The 24,200-nt window shown below is 37.6% G+C and overlaps 1 protein-coding gene across 7 annotated transcripts in view; it reads left to right on the plus strand.

Annotated features, from left to right (window-relative positions):
* Positions 1–5,965: 5,965 nt before the first annotated feature.
* Positions 5,966–24,200, plus strand: part of LOC104242497 (uncharacterized) — a 48,211-nt gene continuing 29,976 nt past the window's right edge. For 5 of the 7 annotated variants that reach the window (XM_009797560.2, XM_009797559.2, XM_009797558.2 and 2 more), the window contains exons 1-14: positions 5,966–6,285; positions 7,364–7,537; positions 7,727–7,822; positions 8,201–8,270; positions 9,689–9,819; positions 10,799–10,936; positions 11,016–11,173; positions 17,077–17,245; positions 17,344–17,442; positions 17,563–17,640; positions 17,719–17,778; positions 17,860–18,017; positions 18,121–18,322; positions 22,549–22,668. In XM_009797560.2, coding sequence (XP_009795862.1) covers positions 6,160–6,285; positions 7,364–7,537; positions 7,727–7,822; positions 8,201–8,270; positions 9,689–9,819; positions 10,799–10,936; positions 11,016–11,173; positions 17,077–17,245; positions 17,344–17,442; positions 17,563–17,640; positions 17,719–17,778; positions 17,860–18,017; positions 18,121–18,322; positions 22,549–22,668 — 1,779 coding nt within the window. In that variant the 5' untranslated portion in view covers positions 5,966–6,159. Of the gene's footprint in view, positions 6,286–7,363; positions 7,538–7,726; positions 7,823–8,200; positions 8,271–9,688; positions 9,820–10,798; positions 10,937–11,015; positions 11,174–17,076; positions 17,246–17,343; positions 17,443–17,562; positions 17,641–17,718; positions 17,779–17,859; positions 18,018–18,120; positions 18,323–22,548; positions 22,669–24,200 lie in introns of those variants that run through there. The other 2 variants (XM_009797561.2, XM_009797563.2) reach the window with 2 other exon arrangements.

The following is a 24,200-nucleotide window of genomic DNA, read 5'->3' on the forward strand; positions in this document are numbered from 1 at the left end:
ACTTACTTCAGTCGGTATTATTTCATTTGAGCTAGGAATTTTTTACCTTGTTAAAGCTTTCAGTGAAGTTATGTTACGTTCAACTAATATTCCCACAGAATGTTTAAACAAAAGCTTTGCTGAGTCAAAATTGATCAAATTATGCCTTACATGAAGTAATTGAATCTAATTTTGCCTTATTTCGTGGTATTTACTTTTTAAAGCGTAGATAAAACAATTATACAAAGTAATACAAACTTTTACTGGAAAAGGTTCATCAATTCTCCTGAAAAAATAATTTTTCCAAATCCAAAGTTATAGTTAGTTGCCTTCACACTATTTTTACAAAATCTTGTTATGACCATTAAATGAAATTGAAGGAAAATTGGATACTTTACAAATGATAAAAAGCTGATGTGTGTAATGTTTACATCAAACTAAATTAATTTAATGTTAAAAAGATAATTCCATCACAATTGGAAATATTATTAAATTATATATTTCTAATCCGATGTTAATGGAAGAATATAATTATATGATAAATATCGATGCAATAAACTAATGCTATGCTATTGTACAAACTAAATAGGGTGTTTGTTTTGAGAAATTGAAAAACTAAGTTCTTTTTTGGAAGGCGAAATGGCTTCCTGGCCACTTAAATTTGCATCAGTTTGTAAAGCCGATATATGAACTCTTGAGTTTCCCATTCGAACACTTTTACTTGAAAAAATAGCTACTAATAAACACTTGTGATGGTATGTGTTGTTCAATTATTGCTGACATGGATTTAATTTAATATTTTATATAGTCACATCATCAATTCATTCACATTTTGTTGACACATGTATGTTCAAGGTCCCAATTTGTGGGCCCCGTCTTTTTTCAAAATTAATTTATTGAGTTTCTATTTTTTCTTCTCTTTCCCTTCTTTTATTCTTCAACTCCTAGGCACGAATTGTAAATAAAAGCTCCGATAATGGAGACTGTAAACATAAGCTCCAATAATGGAGACTGAAATTCAATCGAGTTATGATATATGCAAGGCATTTATCAAAATTCTGATACTCCGCAAATTCCTATATGAAAAATCAATCACAATTAAGTAAAAAAATTTTCATTTTCATTGAAAGTAAAATATAGGAATCCTTAAGCCTGCAACTATAAAGAGCAAGAAAGAAAATAAAATAAACAACCTTGTTGAATTGGAACCATTCGTAACAAGGATGATCAAAAATACCCTCAACTTCAAATTTGCCTTGACAAGGAAAAGGTGCATTAACAAAAACAAGATCCAATTTTTCTACAACTTGAGTTGGTCATTTGTCAAAGACTTGTTTCTTAAGAATTTGGCCACTGGTTCGAAACCCATGAAGACAAAGAAATCTGGGTTTCCTCTGACTTTCCTCTGACTGGTAACGTTGTTGGTCGTGACATCACCTTCACTTCCCATGGTTATTGGAGTTTGGTGTTGATATCTTGGAAGGTGTTACGTGAGTGCGTTGGGGCGTGCTAAGGTTCTAAGCTTTTTCCTTGTTTGGGTTGTGTTCTATGTTTTGCTAGAAGTGGATATGGTAGAATATAAGGGAGAGGGGGGAAGGGGAGGTGGGAGTTTGGCAGGGAAGACGAGGGGAAAAGAGAAGGGAAAAGGGAAAGGTCTCTTTTTTCTTTTTCTTTTTTTAATAAAAATAATACTATACACGCGCCTTTGTAGCATGATTTGCATACAATTTAGCCATGTCAGTTGCGCCGCTTCCACATAGGCATAATCAACGGTTAAATGTGTTTATTAGTATTTGTTGCACCAAGTTGGAGTTTTCAAATGAGAAAAGTGCAAGTTCATGTATCGGCTTTTAAAAGCCCTATAAGTTTAAGCGGCGAGGAAGCCATTACGTCTTTTTGGAAATACTAAAGTTTACAAACTCAACCTTTTAGTTTGACTAAATACAGAGGCACTTGAGTTACCACAATTTTCATTTGTATGCATCAACTAAGTCTTATTCCAATTGAACACATATAATAGCCCAAAGTTGTCACGACCCCAACCCCGGTCATAATGGCGCCCAACACACTGCTAGGCAAGCTCGACCATTCAACAACATTATCCCAAATTCTTATTCAGATTATAGATAATCACAGAGAATTTACTAAGTCATTTCATTCAAGTGTATAATTAATAATAAAATCTGCGGAAGTTCAATTAAAATACCACACCATAGCCCAACAGAATCCGGTGTCACGAATATGAGCCTCTAATACAGAATATCCACCTATTACAAGTTTGTCTAGGAAAAATACGGAATAAAAGATAGAGATAGAGGGGAGAGATCAAGGCTGCGAACGTCATGCAACTACCTCAATACTCCCGGATACTGCTGTTCAGCTAAACAAATCCTCACTCAGCCTGTGGTGTACCTGGATCTGCACGCAAGGTGCAGGGAGTAATGTGAGTACTCCGACCCAGTGAGTAATAAACATAAATAAAGGCTGAGAATAAGAAATCATGGAAAAATACAAAGTAAACTATAACTGGCAGTTTAGAACAACAAATAGTGAAGCAACAAGTCAATTACGTCAGAGTACCAAATACCGAGACAAGTATAACAGATAAAAACAAATGCATGAGTGCAATGCAATGCGTATGATGGTACACTCTAGTACCCACTGCAGCGTGCAGCCTGAGCCATCCATTTATTTATCGTCGACGGCGCTCAACTGGGGGTGTGTGCAGACTCCGGAGGGGCTCCTACAGCCCAAGCGCAATATCAAACCATCTCATGGCATCAAATCTAGGCCCTCGGCCTCATATCAATCTCAGTATAATCAACCAGGCTCTCGGCCTCAATATCAATGTAATACTGCTGCGACGCGCAGCCCGATCCATGCTCAGTCCAGAAACCATCATAAGCCCCTTGGGCATTTGTAAAACAGTAGTTCTCAGCCCGAAATATCATTTAAAAATACCATTTAAGTTTTCAAATCTTAGAAAGATGGTTGAGTTTGCAAAACAGTATTTAAAAACCTTGGACTGAGATCAAATGATATGCATGTATGCGAAAACAGTGATGTCAATCCCTGAAGGATTCAAATAATTGGCAAGAAGCCCAAATGTAACAGTTAAATCCAAGTAAGGATGATTCTCAATTTAGTTCAAGTAGAAACCACGGTAAAAACATCTTTCGGGACGGACCAAGTCACAAACCCCAATGGTGCTCTACCCCACGCCCGTTATCCGGCGTGCAAGTCACCTCAATATAGTGTTACGATATGAAATTTCGGGGTTTCAAACCCTTAGGACATCATTTACATCAATTACTCACCTCGAACCGGCTACTTCTTTAGCTCGCGACGCCTTTGCCCCTCGAATTGGCCTCCACGTGCGTCGAATCTATCCAAAATCAGAACGAATATGTCATAATATGATAAGGGAACAAAGCCCAATCAAAACAATCGAAAAAAATACCAAAATTCTCGAAATTAGCAAAAAACCCGAGCAAAATACTACTCCACAATGTCTTTTCCTCTCAAATCGACCTCCGAATGCCTCGAATCTAGCCACAATAATTCGATTCAATCAATAAAAATTATAGGAATTAATTCCATATGGAATTCTACACTTTCTATTAAAAATCCGAAATTGCACTCAAAATTCGCCCGTGGGGCCCGCGTCTCGGAATCCGGCGAAACTTATAAAATCCGACAATCCATTCCGATACGAATTCAACCATACCAAAATTATCAAATCCGACAGCAACTCAACCTCCAAATCTTAATTTTTTATTTTTGGAAGATTTTGCAAAAATCTTGATTTCTTCCATTTAAATCCGAATTAAACGATGAAAATAACCATGGATTTATGTAATATAAATACTTTCAAGTATAGGACTCTTACTTGAGTTGAAATCATGAAGAACACCTCAAAATCGCCCAAGAACCGAGCTCCAAAAATCCCAAAACGAAAATGAAGAAATCAGCATTTTTTGGTCCTTAAGTTTCTGTCCGCCCGTCACTAAAAGTCCAGTTTCGTCACTAAAAGTCCACCAGAGACAGCTTTACCAGCCATATTCAATCGATCATAACTTTCTGTAAAAATGTCTGAATGCCAAATGGTTTAAATTTCTGGAAACTAGAATACAAGGGCTACAACTTTTATGTTTTATACATTTACCGATTCCATATATATTTCGAGATATAAGCTTCCAAATTAGCCTCCTCGCATCAGAAATTTTTGGGAAATTTCAAAACACCTTTACTAGCCCTTATTCAATCGATTATAACTTTCTGTACTAATATCCAAATGATGAATGGTTTATATTTCTGGAAACTAGAATACAAGGGCTACAACTTTTATGTTTTATACATTTTCCGATTCCTTATAGATTACGAGATATAAGCTTCCAAATTATGCTCCTCGCATCAAAATTTTCGAACCTTGCTGTCAAAAATTCAGCAAGTTAAATTGGCCTAAAAATGGCCCGAAACCATTTCGAAACTCACCCGAGCCCCTCGGGACTCTAACCAAATATGCCAACATGTTTTAAAACATCATCCAAACTTGCTCCGATCATCAAAACACCTCAACTAACACTAAAAACATCGAATTACATCGAATTAAAGCCTAAGTTCTTTTAAAACTTCTAAAACACGCATTCGATCAAAAACCCAACCAAACCACGTCCGAATGACCTGAAATTTTGCACACACATCACAAATGACATAACGAAGCTACATCAACTCTCGGAATTCCATTCCGACCCTCGGATCAAAATCTCACCTATCAACCAGAATTCGCCAAAATACTAACTTCGCCAATTCAAGCCTAATTCTACACCGGACCTCCAAAATTACTTCCGATCACACTCCTAAGTCACAAATCATCTCCCGGAACTAACCGAACCGTCGAAAGTCACATCCGAGCCCTCTAACTCATAAGTCAATGTCCGGTTGACTTTTTCAACTTAAGCCTTCTTAAAAAAGACTAAGTGTCTCAATTCCTTTCAAAACCTTTCCGAATCAACTCGTTCACACCCAACACTGATAATGAAGCATAAAGAAATAGAAAATGAGGAAAACGGGGCGGTAACTCACGAGACGACGGGTCGGATCGTCACAAAAGTATACCATTGACGTATTTCGCACTGGTTTAGAAATATCTCATGCGTGTGTTTGTAAGGATACTTATATGAATAATTAGTCGATTAAAATATTGATTATACTTGAAACAGGTCATTTCACACTTTTTCTAGACAACTTTCCATATTTCTTCTTTGGTTTATCTTTCACACCAAATGATTGACTAAATATTACAGGTAATGAAAGCTTGTACACGCGCTTTAGATTTTTCCAAGTCAGTACAAAATATGTTTAATTGGTATACTTTGTACCTACTATAGTTGTTTTATCGAAACAAAGCCTAATTAAGGTACCTAAACAAGAAATCATGGCAATTTCAGAAGTTCAGCATTTAAGTTTTGTTAAATTGTGGTAGTTTGAGCCATTTATCCTAAACGCCTACCTAAGTTTTTACTTTAGTGGGTTCTAATATAACAGCTTGTTTGGATGGTTGTTACGTATCGTTTCATAATGTATCGTATCGTATTGTATTATATTGTACTGTATCGTTTGATGAATATAATGTTTGGATGGATTGTGTCATTTTGCCGTCGTTTCATGGTATCACGCACCAGTAATATGATGAATTAACTTGCAATATTATAAAAAAAAATTATGATACGGTATATAAAAAGGTAGGATAAATAATAAAATAAAATTATTTAATAATAATAAAGGGTGAGATTGAGAGAAAAATACAAGGAAACGACGCGACTACACTAAATCGGTCGTTACATAAAGTGACACATTTTATCGTTACGTAACGACGGATTTAACAATACGATACAACAAAATTTAAGTAACAATCAAAACAAATATTGTATTTAAATAACAATACTATAGGTTACAACAATCCAAACAAGATGTAAAGTAAAATCCTGACCTTCCTGGCTCGGCATGTAACATTTGCATAGTGGCCGTTGCTAATAAACCCTGCGCCTCTTCCCACATTCCATGCTTGAGTAGTTCAGTGACTACTGTACTCTTCAGCTCTCAAATTCGAACCAAGAAAAGCGCGGGTTCGAAGAATTGCTCTTGGCTAGGGTTTCTACCCTGTCCGGATTTACTCCAATGGCGACACCTGCAAAAGCTAATGATGAAGTGACTGTTGATGCTTCGCTTTGGTGGGAGCCCTTCACTGAGTTGCTTACTGAACTCGAATCTGTTTCTCTCTCCTCCGACCTCCCTCCTCTTCTGGTAATTTCCACCTTAGCACTGCAAATAGTAGAGTAGGAGTATTATTATTTGATTATTTTATGGTATTGAAATCTCTACTAAAAGAACGGTAGAAAGGTCAGTACAAAGCGGAATGTGTGGTAGGATCACTGACGCTATTAAGTGGAGAAGAGTAGAGGGATGGTCCCTTTAATTCTCTAGCTGGAAACAGGATTTCTCCGGGGAAATGTTCTTTTTTGGGGGTGGGGGTGGGGGTGGGTGGGGTATGTGCGTGAATAATAAGGAAGGAAGAGGAAGATAGTTACGATGAGGGTATTTGGGTGCAACTCTAGTCTCCAGTCCTACAAGAGACCCTTTTCGGTCTTGAATTATGAGTTAACATGCACTATTTGTCCAGGAGCGGTTCAGCCTTTCAGAGTTTTTTTACGTTATAAAATATACATAACTCCTAATACCTTTTATTTGTATGTACATAATATTGGCATGAGATGAGTTTAAATGGAGTAACTTAGTCAGTGCCGTGGTAATTGAGAATTTACATAGCGGATCCCAACTTGTTTGGGACTGAGGCAGAGTTGTTGTTGATGTTATTGTTCTTGTTGAAATTTTCTCAATTCTTTTGGGTGAGGGTGAGCGCTAGATTATTGGGAAAGAGGAAGATATAAAGAAGGGGAACCTTTGGTGGATCGGTTAGACGGATGGGAAGAAATCGCCTAGCTTTTTACTTGATCAAAAAAAAGGAAAAAAGAAAAAGGAATCACCAAGTTTTTTCTGCCTATTTCGGTCTGGAATTATGATATACACTATATGTCATACAGCTGTTGTCTTTTTTTTTTCTTTCTCGATTTATTATTTGGGCGAGTGTGAGCCCATGAATAGAGGAAAAAAGAAGATAGAAAAAGGGAGGACTGTTGGTGTAATTGGAATGCTATAACTAGGTGAAGCTGGGTTGGAGCTAATTTTCAGTCTTAATTATGAGTTAATCTACAATATCTGGTATATAATTGTTCCTATGCGTTTGTAGGATTGGGTTATTCTTACAACTACTAGTATGTTTATGATTTACTCATTCAAACGCAGAAATTAATTTATTTTCCAGGAGAAGAAGATAAAGGACAACCATGCTTGTTTTTTGCACACAATTTCACTATTTAAGCCACCAAATCAAAAATCAAGAGACGCTTTAGATGCGGGACGACTAAAGATTGGTCCACACCAGATTACAGTAGAAACTGATAAAAAAGCAGCAGCCTTGAAAATTAGTTCTGCTATGGTAAAGAGCTACTTTTTCTGGACCATGTGTAAATCTTGGTACCGAACTCATAATGTTCCATGGATGGCCTGTAGTGGTTTGCAGTGCAGAAATGGGTTTCTGTTTGACACGGAAGACCATTACAGTTCTTCTATTTCTTGCCTTATTTAGTTTATTGTTGGAACGAAGTTAACTTCTCATATTTTGCAGTGTTTAGATGAGGTGCAGTCATATATTCTTGTTCATAGAACGAGTAATCAAAAAAGTATGGTTGCTGATAGTGTGTTTCGCGAGCTTTCTCATTTGGTTAGTTACTGAGTTTCCATGCTCTTTCATTCTCTAATGCTATTCATTAGTATTTTGGAGAAAGCAGCTTTTATTAATATTGTGTCGAATAACTTCTAGTGCGTGGAGGTATAATTGGAAACATGTCGATATCCACCCCCACCCCACCCCTAGTCCTGCCTCCACCCAACCCCTGTAGTATTAAAGATTTCAGGTAAACTACGTGACACATGGTACTTCAAGGCTGGTCCTTGTTAATCCAGCTATGCTAATCAGCAAAGTGTAGTTTACTTGCAATTTAAATTTGAAAGTGTAATAGCGTCACGTTCATTGTATGTTGAACTATTTGTTCAGCTTGTCTTTTGTTTTTCTCTTCTTTTGCTTACTGTCATTATCCAGGTTATGCTTCAATATTATATGGAACGGCAATGTCTCTTGAAGTGCACGCGGCTGATAATTACACAAGCTTGTGAGTCTTTCTTCTGTTTTATTGTTACTTATCGCGATGTTATTCTTGAACATTTTTGATAGGAATGCCTAGGTCGTGCAGTCCTTGTAGAGTTTCATACGAGTTCTGTTTTTCAGCAATTTTATTTTACCTTAAATATTAGTGATTTTCTTGGCCTGAAATAGTTTGTAGGGACTCTTAATTTGAGCTCCAAATTTCGTATGCGACTTGTAGCTCTGTTATTTTGTGCTAGTTTTAGTGAAGTTTTTTCATCTTGCTGTTACATTGTCGTGGAAATGCTGAGAAGCAGGTTGACGTTCTAAACTTGGTTCTAGTGTTGTCAAACAGCAAAGGAGCAGCTCGGTGCACAAAGCATTCCGCATTCACGCAGGGTCTGGAGAAGAGCCGCACCCTTGAGCCTTATCAAAAAAAAAAAGAGCCGCACCCTTGAGATGTGACGTAGACAGCCTATCCTAATGCAAGCATTAGTTACTGCTTCCACGGCTCGATCCCATGACTTATATAGATCACATGGAAATAACTTTACTGTTGTTCCAATGGTCCCTTTCTTGTTGTTAAAGAGGAAAGTGCAATTAAAATGCGGGTTAGTAAAGAAAAGTGCAAAGGAAATAAAAAAAAAAGAAAATATATGTAATGCAACAAAATTAGAATAATAAATAACTGCAAACAGTAATATATGGACAAGGAAAATATATAAATATCAACTAACTCTATGGATTTTTCACCAGAGATAAAGAAGCCTTATTTTCCATGATTAAACGAAATAAAAGGAGTCAACGGAAAAGGACCTTGCCGGAACACGGTTCAGACTCAAGTCAGGTTACTAAATTAAGATAACATTTGTATGTTGATGGCTGTATGGCAAAAAAGGGCAGCCCGGTGCACTAAGCTCCCACTATGCGCAGGGTCCGGGAAGGGCCGGACCACAAGGGTCTATTGTACGCAGCCTTACCCTGCATTTATGCAAGAGGTTGTTTCCTGATGAAATATGGGGAATTATCAAGAAATCATCCAAAAAAGCAGCTTTTTACGAGATTGAGTTTGAGAATTGATAGTTGCTTCTATCTCTTGCAATTACATTCTTTTAATTGGAGTACAAAAGAACTGAAAAATCTCTCTTTGAACTCATTTAGATTAATTTTCATTTGAGATTCTTGTCATAGTTTGATATCTTCAAGTTTTAACACCAAGATGGAGCTGAAAGTCCTCATCAATGATCTGTTTGATTATTTCTCAAGACTTGGTCTTTTGTAATTCTTTTATATGTTTTCTTAATTTCTGATGCACATATAGGAATTTATGATAAAATTACATCTATTTTCTTTTATTTCATTTTTTCTATAAGTTGTTCTCCATCATACTTGTTTATGCATTATATAAATGCTTGTAGTTCTTATCTTATTTGACTCTTAATGCAGTATATATTCCGACAATATCTGAAGATGCGTCTATTGTGAATGAGGCACAGAAATTGATTTCTGAGGGACTAGACACGAAGTTGCTTTCTGTTCTGCAGGAGAATCTGGCGGCCAGCTTTTCTGAGTACATGGTAAACTATGTTGTGTATTCAGTGTTCAGAATTTAGATTGTCCGACCTCAATCAGGACATGATGATACTTTTCTGAGTACACGGTAAATTATGTAGTGTATTTAGTGTTCAGAATTTAGGTTGTCTTACTTCAATCAGGACATGGTGATCAAAGTGCCGGGAATTGTGCGTGCGCGGACTTTAATGATTTGATAATTTGATTAATGCCTGAACTGGCTAATTAAGAACTTAACGATAGATAGGTATTGATGTATGAGCTACTAACAGTGGTTTCTTGGCCTTTTCACAAAAAAAGGGAAAAAAGAGTGCTTTATCCGTGAAGAAAAACGAGAGTGAAACTTCACCTCCAAAGGCGACTTATTCTACACAATTACCCAATTTTCATGATCATTTTTCTTCTTCTAATAAGATAATCATTTAAAGACTCTGTATTTGAAAGGAATACAATTTTTACATATCAAAGAGAAATAGAAAAATAGACAGGTGTGTACTTTTGGATCAGGATGCATGAACATGGAGACAAAAGACTTTTGGGGCAACAATTAGAAGATGAGGATTGAAGAAAAAAGGAAGCAAATGTGAATCTAGACATCTATCACTTTCTAATATTTTCACACAAAATAAAGTTGGAGACTACGAACTAGTTGGTCCCAGGACATCAAGGGAAACATGTGTATCAAGTCAAATTGGAAGCCATGTCAAAACACTTCCATACCTTGACTTCTGCATAAACTACTCATTTCTTTAATAAGAAATTTAATGGTTGCATTAGATTAATTTGTTTTTTTCAGTCGTTGCTACATGAATGGCTGAATTTGCTTGGCAACAAGGCTTGCAGTATTTCAGATAGACCCCATCATTGCCTAAACGCAATATATGTGTTCTAAATTGTACTTTCTTCTTCTTTTTCATCTTTAGTGCAATCCGTTCTTCTTGATTATTTCATAGATTTGAGTACCTTCCTTGTCATGCAAAATAGGATGTTGACCTTTATACTTTGTGGGCTGAGGAAATAGTAACCGAAGACAATCTGATATTGGATGTTCTTTTCCTCATTTTTTATGAGTTCAACCCCTGCACTGGTGAGCTGTGGAAAAAATTGTGCTCACTTTATGAGGTACTTCATTAATGCTTCAGTTGCAGTTATCTTCTCTTAGATTTTGCATTATTACTGATTCTAGCTCAATCTATTTCAGGGATTCATTTCAAATTCTTATAATTTCGGGAAGCTGGCCGTATCAGCCGAAGCCGTTTCCTCCATTTATCATGCCAAAGTGCAGCTGCTGCTTATCCTCATAGAAACTTTGGATTTGGAAAATCTTTTGCAGATGGTTCATGATGAAACTCCGTTCAGGTTATCACCAGTGCTTTATCTTCCGTGCTTACTTTTAGTTGGTTTACCTTTTTTTAATCAAGAAAGGGATTAAGACATTAATAATGGGAAAAGCTCCGATATTCAAGGACTCCAAAAATAGAGAACTTACAAAGATAAATGGTTCTCTGTGAAAGACACCCATCCTTGAATACAAATAGGAACCTCATTGGTCCCACAAAAAAAGAAAGAAATAAATAAATAAATAGAAGATAATGTGCAAAATCAAACTCACTTACTCCAAAAGCTCTCCTATCTCTCACTACATACTATCCATATTAAAACCAATGAGCATATCCGGCACTCTCCAGCTTCTCTTCTGCCTTTTGAATGCTTAGTTGACTAGAGTGTCCTTCATCGTATCCGGCACAGTTAATACTAACTCAAACCGTCTCAGAATCTTCCGCCATTGTCGTGATGCTATCTGGCAATGCAGTAAAAGGTGGTCTACTCCTCTTCCTCAAGTTTTGAGCTATCAGAATCACTCCTTTAACCGCCAGCCATACGAAAGCACATCTTTCTTGGTGCCCTTGGGATGCACACTGAAAAGTGTGGAAAGACTAGTTTATCTCTATCAAGCAACTTTCTATGATAAAGCTTTTCTTGAGAATGACCACTATTCTGTAACCCCCATCTCCAAAATCCTTATTTTCTAATGATATGGTTTGTTCATAGAACATTTCAAGCAGATGTTGAAATTTCTCCAACTCTTAATTTTGAAGATTCATCCTAAATTGAATATCCCAAATAATATTCCCCACTTGTGTTCTTTAAATCTGGTGGGTTGTCATATCTTTTTTGCATGAAAATATGTAGATGTTCGGCTAAATGAGTCTCAAAGTGGTGTCACCAAATCACTTGTGACCCCAAAATCTACGCCTACTCCAATCCTGAAAGTTATATTATCACTAAGATCCTCTCATCCATTCATGATGTTTCTCCAAAGCCCACACCAAAAAGAATATTGATGTTTCTAGTTCTCCACCCCCTTCCAAAATTCCATATTTTCTGCTATTACTTGTGAAGAAAAAAAGTCTCCCGTTGACTTGATTAACAATGTCTAGGAGGTGCTCATTATACAAGTGTCATAGACTATGCTAAATATAAAAAAAAATTAATCCTATACTAAATAAGGTAAGTGAGTATTTAATAATTAAATATGGAATATCATAAGTTATCATTTGATTAGGTAATAATATATTGAAGAAGATAAGAGCGGATTGCTGAAGTGGTGAGCACCCTTCACTTCCAACCAATAGGTTGTGAGTTCGAGTTACCCCAAGAGCAAGGTGGGGAGCTCTTGGAGGGAGGCAATAAAAAAAAGAAAATAATAATTTATTGAAGAAGGGCAATAGTATACCAAAAAGTAAACCTTACAGAAAAGATATGGTTCTCTACGAATAACACCCAATCATCTATACATATATGAACCTCGTGGGTGCACCAAGAACAAACAAGGGATAAGAGGCTATTTGTCAGGTGTACAATATCATTGTTTACTCCTTCAAAAGCTATCCTATTTCTCTCTCCATAGTTCCACGTAAATGCTAATGGAGCAACATCCACGGCCTGCATCTTCTCCTCCGTCTTAATTCTATATGATCTTCCTTAATTCACTTGATATTTCTAAAATGCCCCTCAATTCAACGTGAGGAAACCAACTTGAGTTTGCTTATTTTGAAAAATAGAAAATTGACACAAAAATCTAGCCAGTATAGTACGCAACTACAATAAGAAAAGCGGTGCTCAAATTTTTACTCTAAAAAATCGGTGGGTACGAAAGAGCGGGCAGGGTGGTGAATTCTAGATCCATGAGAGAGTTTTCTAGCATTATTATAGATTTGTCGCTTGTTGATCTCCCACTTTATGGAGAGCAGTATACCTTGGTTCAGATATGCTGATGAGAATGTGGCTTCAAGGATTGATAGATTACGTGTTTCTAATGAATGAGATGGGTTTTTTAAGAGATATAAAGCAGACAACACTGCCGAGGGTAGGGTCTGATCTTGCCTTTATTGTTTGAATGTGGCGATTGAGAAAGGGAAAAAGTTACTTCAAATTTGAAAATATGTGGTTTGAGCATGCTGATTTCTTAGATCAGTAGGTTTGGTTCACATTTATTCCTCACAAGCTGTAGATGCTGATTTAATTTCTGAAAAAAAATTCTTTCTTGTCAAAGAAGTCGAATATATTGCAAAAGAAGAGGAGAGTTCGTGGAGGCAAAAATCAAGAAGCTTATGGATTAAACGAGGAGATTAAAAATGCATATTTTTTTCGCAGATTGGCAAATGCATACAAAAGATGTGATATTATTGATAGATTGGAAATAAATGACAGAATCTCAGAAGATAGAGAAGTGATCAAGGAACACATCCTTGAATTCTATAAAATGAAAAGTGGAGGCCACAATAGAGCAATGTAGGTTTGGTAGAATTAAGCGATGATAAAAAGGAGTGGCTTCAAAGACCATTTTCTATTGAGGAAGTAAGGGGGTCTTGAAGTTATTTGAAGTGGATAAGGCACCATGCCAGATTGCTTTAACATGACATTTCTTCAGAAGTGTTAGTATATTTTAGAAGATGAACATTATGAAGGCATTGAAATTATTCTATTTGGAATGATCTTTTGAGAAGAGTTTCAATGCCACATTCATAACTCTTATTCCAAAGAAAAAGGGGGGGGGAGGGTAAATATGAAAGATTGCAGGCCGATAAGTCTTCTAAGGAGTATCTATAAAATAATTGCAAAGGTGCTCACAGAAAGACTAAAGGTGGTGTTGAATAAATTGGTTTCAGGGATTAGAATACGTTAGAATACGTTTATTAAAAGCAGACAAATTGTAGATGTTGCTATGGTTGCTAATGAATGTGTTGACTATTATTTGAAGAAGGGGAAGGGAGGGGTTGTTTGTAAGCTTGATTTAGAAAAAGGCTTATGACCATGTAATTTAGTTCTTTCTAATAGACATCATGGAGCAAATGAACTTTGGAGAAAGTGGATCAAATGGATCAAGACATGCATTTCTACCGTCAGATTTTGAGTTCTGATTAATGGGGTCCAGAAGTTTGTTTAAAATCTCAAAAGGGCTTGAGGCAAGAAGATCCATTGTCTCCTTATTTATTTGTCCTTGTTATGAGGTGCTGAGCATAATGCTGTAGATAGAGCATGGATTAAAGGGTTTTGTGTTGAGGGCAATGGCAAAGAAAAGGTGGATATTTTTCATATTTTATACGCGGATGGTACACTATTGCTATGTGGCGCAGAAAGAGAACAACTCAATTTTCTGAGGGTGATCTTATTTGCTTATGGGTTAAAAACTAATCTAGCTAAATGTAGCATTTTCTCAGTAAATACAAATATTCAAATAGAGAAACTAGCTGAGATATTGGGCTGTAAAGTTGAAAGCTTTCCTGCCACCTATCTGGGGCGCCCTTTCGGGGCAAGAGGAAAAGATGCAAATATTTGGCAAGGTGTTATTGACAAGCGTGAAATAAAACTCACTACTTGGTAGAGACAATACTTGTCTTTTGGTGGTTGATCGATTAACTAATAGAGTTTAGACGGGATACCAACTTGTTTAATGTCATTTATTCCTATTCCCTTTAAAGTGGAGAAGAGGATAATTGGTTAAGAAACCACTTTTATGGGAAGGAAATGCCACTAACAAAAAGTTGCATTTGGTCAATTGGCAAAAAGTTTGTAGAGGTAAAGAAGAGGGGTGTTCTTGGGTTAAGCGGCTTGAGAATTTACAATAAGTGTTTGTTATACAAATGGTGGAGGTTGAATGATGGTAAGAATGCCTTATGGAAATCTCTTATTATTTCTAAATATGGTAAACAATTGTTTCGTAAGTTCAACACAATTATTTAAGAGTTCGACATGACTCGTAGTGAAGCTAAGCACTCTGTTTTATATTCGGCATTCTATTTCGAATCTATGTATTTATCTGGTGGTTTATGTTGACGATATCGTTATTACTGGCAATGATCAGGATGATATTACTAATCTGAAGCAACATCTCTTTCAATACTTCCAGCCTGAGGATTTCGACATATTAAAGTCCTTTGTAGGTATCGAAGTTGCTCAATCTAGCTCAAGTATTGTTATTTCATAAAGGAAATATGCTTTAGATATTTTTGTGAAGACAGGAATGATGAGTTGCAGACCCATTGACACTCCTATGAATCCGAATGCTAAGCTTCTGGCAAAACATGGAGAGCCTTTTAGTGATCCTGCAAGATATATGTGGTTGATTGTCAAATTGGATTACATCGCGATGACTAGACATGACATATCCTTTATTGTGAGTGGGGAGGTTAGCTTATGGACTTTTCGCATGATAGTTATTGAGACGCAATTGTCCGTTTTCTTAGGTGTATAAAATTAGCTCCAGACAAAAGACTACTATTCGAGGACCGAGGCCATGAGCAGATCGTTGGATACATAGATACTAATTGGGCAGGATTACCTTCTGATAGGCGTGCTACATCTGGATATTGTGTTTTAGTAGGAGTTAATTTGGTCTCTTGGAAAAGCAAGAAACAAATGTGGTTGCTCGAGCTAGCGCAAAAGCAGAATTTCAAGCAATGATTGTGGCAACATATGAGCTAGTTTGGATTAAACAGATGCTCAGAGAATTAAAATTTGGAGAAATCAGTTAGATGAAACTTGTGTGTGATAATTAAATTGCCCTTCTTAATCTTACCTTATATAAAAAAAAATTGCCCTTCATATTGCATCAAATCCAGTGTTCCATGAGAGGACTAAACGCATTGAAAATGACTGTTACTTCATTAGAGAGAAGATATTCTCAAGAGATATTGTTACAAAGTTTGTGAAGTCAAATGATCAGCTTGCTATTGTTCTCACCAAGTCTCTCACTTGTCCTTATATTAGTTGCATATGTGACAAGTTCGGTACATATGATTTATGTGCACCGGCTTGAGAGGGAGTGTTAGAGAGTTATTATATATGGTAGTACGTATATTATCCCACATTAGTAGAGAAGGGTTTACTACTATGTAACACCCTATATAAATAGGGCTAATGAAAGACAAATGAATACAGAATCCTTTCTTCCCATGGCTTTAACTCTCAGAATATGTACTTAAATTATTTTTATTTTCACTTTTATTTTATTTTGGTATGATGATGATATGAGTTGAGCTTAAAGGTTGAAGTGAGGATTCATACAACCGATCCCCACTTGTTTGGTACTGAGGCTTAGTTATTGTTGTAGTGGTAATAGGAATTGATTACGGAGATTTATTTGTAACCTTGATTTGCTTTCCTATTTTACTATAGGTGTACATCACCATTTAACATCCAAAGCTTGAGGGGAATAATCAAGCTGAGCTTTCTCTCAGTATTTTCTCCGGTTTGTTGAGCATTAACTTTATTTAGTGCTCAACAACTTAGATTTTGTCATTATTGGCACTTCTGCTTATTGGTAAAGCAACTTATCATAGTGGGAATCAATAAAACCACAATACTTTTTTCACACATTGTACGAATTGATGTATCATTATCAGTATCACAAGCATGGTCTCGGTATCACAATCATGGTCTTGAATGAACATTTTGCTAGTGCACCTCCTTTAGAGTTGAAAGAGTCTCTTGGTCATATTGCAAATTGTGTGATATCTCCTTTAAATTATGGAGGGGATTCTATTGCTTTTTTCTTCTGGATGCTTGACCTGTTTGGAGAGAAGATCAAATAGTGCTAGGTAGCTCTAAACGTTCTGAAGTTTACACAGATTCCCCTCTTTCTGTTTTGATTTCTCTTGTTCTTATGCTTTCTTCAACTTCTTTCAAGATTTTCTTTTCTCAGTACATTTGGCCTATTTCCTTATTGTCATAATGGCTGCCTTTTTTTTTAAACCCAGGCAGGGCCATGTTACTTTTTCATTGTCCGAGGTGCAAGAAATCGATGCTATGGTGTCCACTTTTGATGTATTTGAGCAGAAAGAATCAGGACCATTGACTTTGGCATGGGCAGTTTTCCTCTGTCTAATTTCATCTCTTCCTGGAAAAGAAGAAGATAATATACTGATGGTCTGTTTAGCTTCATATCACGTAATTGGCTTGCTTGTGCTTTCTCAGGAAGGTGTAAAATTTTGACATTTTTTTTGCATATCTTGAATTTATTTCAGGAGATAGATCATATTGGTTATGTCCGTCAAGCTTTCGAAGCTGGATCTTTGAGCTTTTTTCTTGAAATTATTGAAAATGATGTACTGAGGGATTTTGATGTGGGTGAATAGCTTGTTTACTCATTATTTGCAAATTATCTTTTATCCATCTTACCTTTCATACAGAGGTAGTGCATTATGTCATTTCATCTTTGCTTTGATATTTATTACTATTTTCAGGGTCCTATTGTTGGTCTTAGAAGCGTTTTACGGACATTTATATCAGCATTTATTGCCTCTTATGAGATCAATATCCAGGTTTTAAAGTTAATACTATTTATCACTTTGTGAAGGAAAACACATCTTCTCTATTATCATGCCTTTTCTGTGTTGCAGTTGGAGGATGGTAACCTGAAATTGATATTGGATATTCTTTGCAAAATTTATCAAGGAGAGGTTTGGAGGATTGTTGCCTTTTTGAGCCTTCAAAATCATATGTTTTTTCATTAATTCAGACCATTGACGTATATGGTGCAGGAGTCCCTCTGTACTCAGTTTTGGGATAGGGATAGTTTTGTTGATGGTCCGATCAGGTGCCTTCTTTGCAGCTTGGAGGGTGAATTCCCTTTTAGATCGGCTGAACTTTTACAGTTGTTATCAGCACTTTGTGAAGGAGCATGGCCTGCAGAATGTGTGTAAGTAACTTTTATTTTTCTCCAGGAGTCATTGAGGTTCCTTTCATTTATGAGGCTTGTAGAAGGTGTTGCAAAAAATTATGTTGATATGTTTCTTGAACAGATTTAACTTTCTTGACAAGTCCACTCGATTGTCATCTCCTGTTGATATCAGTAGCTGTTTGATATTGGATGATGCTTCTCAGACTGTTAAGGTGGTCCAACCATTACACCTTCCCGGTGTTGAGGGTCTGATCATTCCTAGGGGAACCCATGGTCATCTGTTAAAAATGATCGATAGGAATACTGCTCTAGTGAGATGGGAGGTAAAAATAACTTGTGTTTATTCCATTTCTCTATTATGCTATTAGCTTCTTTAACTCGTAGATTCTTTCTGCCACTAGCTAGGTGAGGAAGCTGTCTCTAAGTTTTGAAAGTTGTACTTTCCAGGAGCTAATTGTGCTGCATTCATCTTCAATTTCATGTATATCTTGCTGTTAGTTTCTCTGTTGATACCTTTCTTTGACAAAATTTATTTTGTGACTTTGGTTTTGCAAAATTCTATTGCTGAATAGCTGAGCTTCACTGTTTAGAGCTTTATTGGATGTTGACACTGGACTTCTTTATTTTCCACTATGATTATGTAGGTTTAGAGCTTTATTGGATGTTGACATTGGACTTCTTTATTTTCCTTCTATATGATTATGTATGCAAATTCTATAGTGAATAAATTACTTTGAACTCATTTTAGCAAATAAAGAATTGAATCCTAGATGGAGTCTTATTGCAGTTGGTTAAATGTTCAGTAGGTGCAAATCTAAGCATTGTGTGTTACAGGTGTATTTGCTGTGTTTTGCACTCTGATAAGACAATGCCCCTCTTGTACTGGAAAACAGCTAGTAGTTTTATTGAAAGTATAGCTCACTTAAAAATTGCTATTTGACGCTGGATTTCTTATCATTTGTTGGTCCATTTATTTCTTGGTTGTATTTGATGATTAGTCAGAGAATGACATGCATACACATGTTCTGAAACATTAATGCACCTAGGAAACTGAATCTTGTATTTGAAGTTTGACCAAATCAGCAAATTGGTTCATCCTGGTACTGATCATGCTTAATATCTTCTTTTCAAGTTTTAGAGTGTGGTGCACAGTGCGCCAGAGGTGAAGCACACCTACATTGCTGTGTGGTGCACTCTGATAAACCAATTCCCCTAATGGACTTGAGCGCAGGACTAGCAGTGTGTTTGAGAGTGTAATTTGCTTGAAATTGCCTGGATTTCTTATCGTTTATAGGTCTATTTTTTTGCAGGTGTTATTTGATGATTAATCAGAGATTGTAGCACTCACATAGTTTTGAACCTGAAATACACCCAAGAAGTTAAAACTTTTCTCTAAAGATTAGCTAGTCAGCGCATTTGTTGGTTTACTCTGGATTACTGAGCATGCTCAAAATTTTCTTTTTCAAGTTTTTGATGTGCTGAAGGTGTTTAAAGTTAAGACTCAGATTGATTATCTTCTCCTCAGGAGGTGTGATAAGGGGTTGTGCGAGGATTGTAAGGTGATCCCGATTCAGAACCTCGCGACACAGCATAGACTCTTGGTGATGGACGTTGGTATCTTGATAAAGAGGAAGAAGAGGTTTGTACGGGGTCAACCGAGGATCAGGTAGGGAGTCTTGACTAAGGATAATGCTCAGGAGTTGGATGGGCGATTAGCGGCTATGGGAGCCTCGAAGAGTGGTGGGTATGCTAGCATTATGTGGACGACGACGACGGACTGTATAAAGGAGGCGGCGAGAGAGGTTAGAGGTCTCGAAGGGATACTCAGGTGGGCACCGAGGCGACCGGTGGTGGAATGACGTGGTCCAGAGTAAAGTGGAAACGAAGAAAGTGGCTTACCTTAAGTTAGTGGAGAGCACTGACGAGGAGTAGAGGAGAGCGAATAGAGAAAGATACAAGGAAGCTAGGAGGGAGGCGAGATTAGCGGTCCCGGAGGCTAAGACTGCTGCGTTTGCGCGACTGTATGAGGAACTGGGGGTTTAAGGTGGGGACAAGAAGTTATTTCGTCTGGCCAAAACGAGAGAGAGGAAGGCTCGTGACCTAGATCAAATGAGGTGCATAAAAAACGAGGAAGGTTGTGTATTGATGGAAGAGGTCCGGATTAAACAGAGATGACAGTCGTACTTTCATAGACTTCTGAATGAAGAGGGGGACGAAAACATCGTGTTAGGGGAATTGGGGCACTCCGAGAGTCACCAAGACTTTAGATACTATAGGCGTATTAAGGCGGAGGAGGTTGTGGGACCGATGCGTAAGATGAGTCGGGGCAAAGCGACCGGACCAGATGAGATTCCAGTAGAATGTTGGAGGTGTGTGGGTAGAGCAGGCTTGGAATGGCTAACTGGGCTATTTAATGTTATTTTCAGGACGAAGAGGATGCCAGATGAGTGGAGGTGGAGTACGATGATCCCCTGTACAAGAACAAAGGTGATATCCAGAGTTGTAACAACTATAGGGGTATTAAATTACTAAGTTATACCATGAAAGTTTGGGAGGGTGGTTGAAGGGAGGGTAAAGAGGGCAATATCTATATCAGAAAACCAGTTCGGGTTCATGCTGGGTCGTTCTACTATGGAAGCTATCCACCTTATCAGCAGGTTGGTGGAACAATACAGAGATAGGAAGAGGGATTTGCACATGGTGTTTATTGATATAGAGAAGGCATATGACAAGGTTCCTAGGGACGTTCTTTGGAGATGCCGGGAGGTAAAAGGTGTGCTGGTAGCTTATATTAGGGCGATAAAGGATATGTATGATGGAGCTAAGACTCGTGTTAAGACTGTGGGAGGTGACTCAAAGCCTTTTCTGGTGGTTATGGGGTTACACCAAGGATCTGCGCTTAGCCCGTTCTTATTTGCCCTGGTAATGGACGCATTGACACACCATATTCAAGGGGAGGTGCCATGGTGTATGCTGTTCACTAATGATATAGTTCTGATTGATGAGACGAGAGGTGGCGTTAGTGAGAGATTGGAGGTATGGAGGTAGGACTTGGAGTCTAAAGGTTTCAAGTTGAGTAGGACCAAGACGAATTATTTGGAGTGCAAGTTCAGCGATATGTCAGGGGAAGCAGATGTGGAGGTGAGGCTTGACTCACAAGTCATCCCTAAGAGAGTTTCAAGTACCTAGGGTCAATTATCCAGGGAGATAGGGAGATCGATTGGGATGTCACGCATCGTATCGGGGTGGGGTGGATGAAATGGAGGTTAGTGCCTGTGTGACAAGAAGGTGCCACTGAAACTTAAAATTAAGTTCTATAGAGCGGTGGTTAGACCGGCTATGCTGTATGGGTTTAGTGTTGACTAGTCAAAAATTCTCATATTCAGAAGATGAAAGTAGCAGAAATAAGGATGTTGAGATGGATGTGCGAGCACAAGAGGCTGGATAAGATTAGAAATGAAGATATTCGGGAGAGGGTGGGCGTGACTCCTATGGACGACAAGATGCGGGAAGTACGGCTTAGATGGTTCGGGCACGTGCGGAGGAGAAACCTAGATGCCACGGTTAGGAGGTGTGAGCGGTTGCTTTGGCAGGTACGAGAAGAGGTAGAGAGCGACCTAAGAAGTATTGGGGCGAGGTGATCAGGCAGGACATGACGCAAATTCAGATTTCCGAGGACATGGCCCTGGATAGGGAGGTGTGGAGGTCGAGCATTAGGGTTGTAGGTTAGGGGGTAGTCGAGCGTTTTTCCTCGTTCCAGCTATTCTGATAGTGTTTTTTCTAGGATTGCTAGCGTTTTTTGTTTCATCATACTATTTTTATTTTTATCATTATTATTGTCCTTCCACTTATTTGTTGTCTCCTATGGTGCTGATATTATTTGTCTAGTTTTTGTTGTTACGGATCTTTTGTCTCTGAGCCGAGGGTCTCCCGGAAATAGCCTCTCTACCCCTCCGGGGTAGGGGTAAGTTCTGCGTACACTCTACCCTCCCCAGACCCCACTAGTGAGATTTTTACTGGGTTGTTGTTGTCTCTATATATTATGTGTCATGTTGCTCAAAATATGCTAGTCATTTCTCCAAAATTATCTGTAACCAAGGTTGTTACTTTTCTTTTACTTGGGTGAATATAAAGCTAGAATATAAGAGAAAATGAAAATCATACCTCCTCCTCCAACAAAAAAAGGAAAATTATTAGAGGAATATAAAATACTCATATTTTATCATATTTTGCTGCTAATATGCTTTCAGAAAGACCTGATATGCATCCATTCTTCACTCTACTAGCATTGACAATTTTACAGGAAATTTGAATACTTCAGAACAATATTTCATTACCAAAGGATATCCTTTCAGTTCCCTTTTGCTGTTGCTTGTATTCTAAGTACTTTTTTATTTACTCTTGGGATTTCTTATGTAAATGCGAATTGCATATCTCTCTTTGCAGCTGTCTCCATTTTATCTTCTTCTTCCTGATGGTAATTAATCTGAAATTCAAACCCTTTTTATTATATATTCAGTTTCAGTAACCATAACTTGCTACTTTGTAGTTTTCGCGATCTGGGGTTTTCGTGCTTCTTTTGCGTTTGGCCCAAGGGCTGTACTTGGAGAAAACCAGTGAATTCCTTCTGACTCTTCGGTTGCTCAGCCGACTTGTGACTTTCAACATGGTAATCCACGTGGAGTTAATTTTTTCTTGCACAGTTATTTTGATATATCTATTGTATCAGTCCAATCTAAGTGTCAGAGTCGTTCCTTCAGGTTAGTGCATCCATGCAACTGCATTTGCACTGATATCTTAGTTGATTTTAGTGTGGGTGATGATGTGTGATAAATTTGTATCCAAAGGCACTGGTGGTAGCAGATGATGTTCGCAGATGATGTTTTTTATGCTACTTCTTGAATCTTAGTTCTCTCATTGCTTCCGTTTCTACTGTCCTAAAGATTAGTGTGGTTGTCTGTCATCTGCAACAAGGGCTGCAGGAGTGACTGCTCTTGTTCTGTAAATGCCGCCCTTCTACCATACTTTCGGAGAAAACAGCAGTGACTTTGTTTGTTTAGTCGAACACTCAAAACAAATGTTTTGGGAAGACAAGCCCTGCAATGTCATGTGTCTTTCTCAAGTCTATGCTAAGTTTAAGCTGTTCAATTTCGCTTAGTTGTAGGCAAGGAGGTCTTCTCAGTTTCAATTAGTTGCTCAGTTCATGTTTGCTCATTTTTTTCTTTCTGTTAAAAAAGATGGGGTTTTAAGGGAGCAAGAGGAGAGCAGATTATGCAACTACTAGATGTTTCTTAATGAATGTGAGAGGTACTGTGCTGCAAAAGAGATAAAATCTCAAAATGGATGAAGTTCGGGCTAAGGTATTTTGTTGCACAAGCTCCAACAGCCTGCCAAACAGTTATCTTCACAAATTGCGGAAATTTACTCAAACCATAGTTGTTTAACTTCTACAGTTGCAGGCCTCCAAAAATATTTGGCTTTCTTGCTACATTGGGAAAAGCTGAAGGGAGAATGAAGCAAACCTTTTAAATGCTTCCTTGTTCCCTTTTCTAAAGGGGTAGAAACAAGTTAGACTGAGATCACTAACATGCTTACAACTAGACTGTTTAGTGACTAGATCCTTATCAGTTATCCCACAGCAAGTACAGTCATCTGGCCATTAGGTCTTGAGATGGCTGTATAACTTTTTAGGTATTTAGCACGTGTTTGGAATAATTGCGTTAATATGTCTCCAGTATGGTAGGCTATGCTCATATTTCTTGTTAACAAAGGCTTGCACATGTTTCCCTAGTAACATAACTTCTAGTCAAGACTGAGCAGAGAGACGGATCTGGAATTCAACCTTCCTTATATGCTTTATAAGGGAGTCATTGACTCCTTTTGTTTAGGACCAACTTTCCACATTCAACTCTGTTGTTCCGTGTGAAAAGAAAGGACAAGAGAAATCTGCAGGTGTAGTAGTTTCCTCTGTACATTCAAAGATCGAAAGTAGAGGTGGCTATTATGTATTCAAAAAGAGAACAAGATAAAATGTCTCCCCATAAGTCAGATTTCTGAGCCATTTCACGCATAGAATTGTTATTTCAACCATGGGTTCTCAATCTATCCTTCCTGCGTTCATACTGTAGTCCTTTTGCTTTCTGGAATAGGAAGTGTTTCTTGGTATTTTTCATTTCCAGTGTTTATCCTTTATATTGGTTG

Source organism: Nicotiana sylvestris, chromosome 3, assembly GCF_000393655.2.
Source record: "Nicotiana sylvestris chromosome 3, ASM39365v2, whole genome shotgun sequence".
Taxonomy (NCBI): domain Eukaryota; kingdom Viridiplantae; phylum Streptophyta; class Magnoliopsida; order Solanales; family Solanaceae; genus Nicotiana; species Nicotiana sylvestris.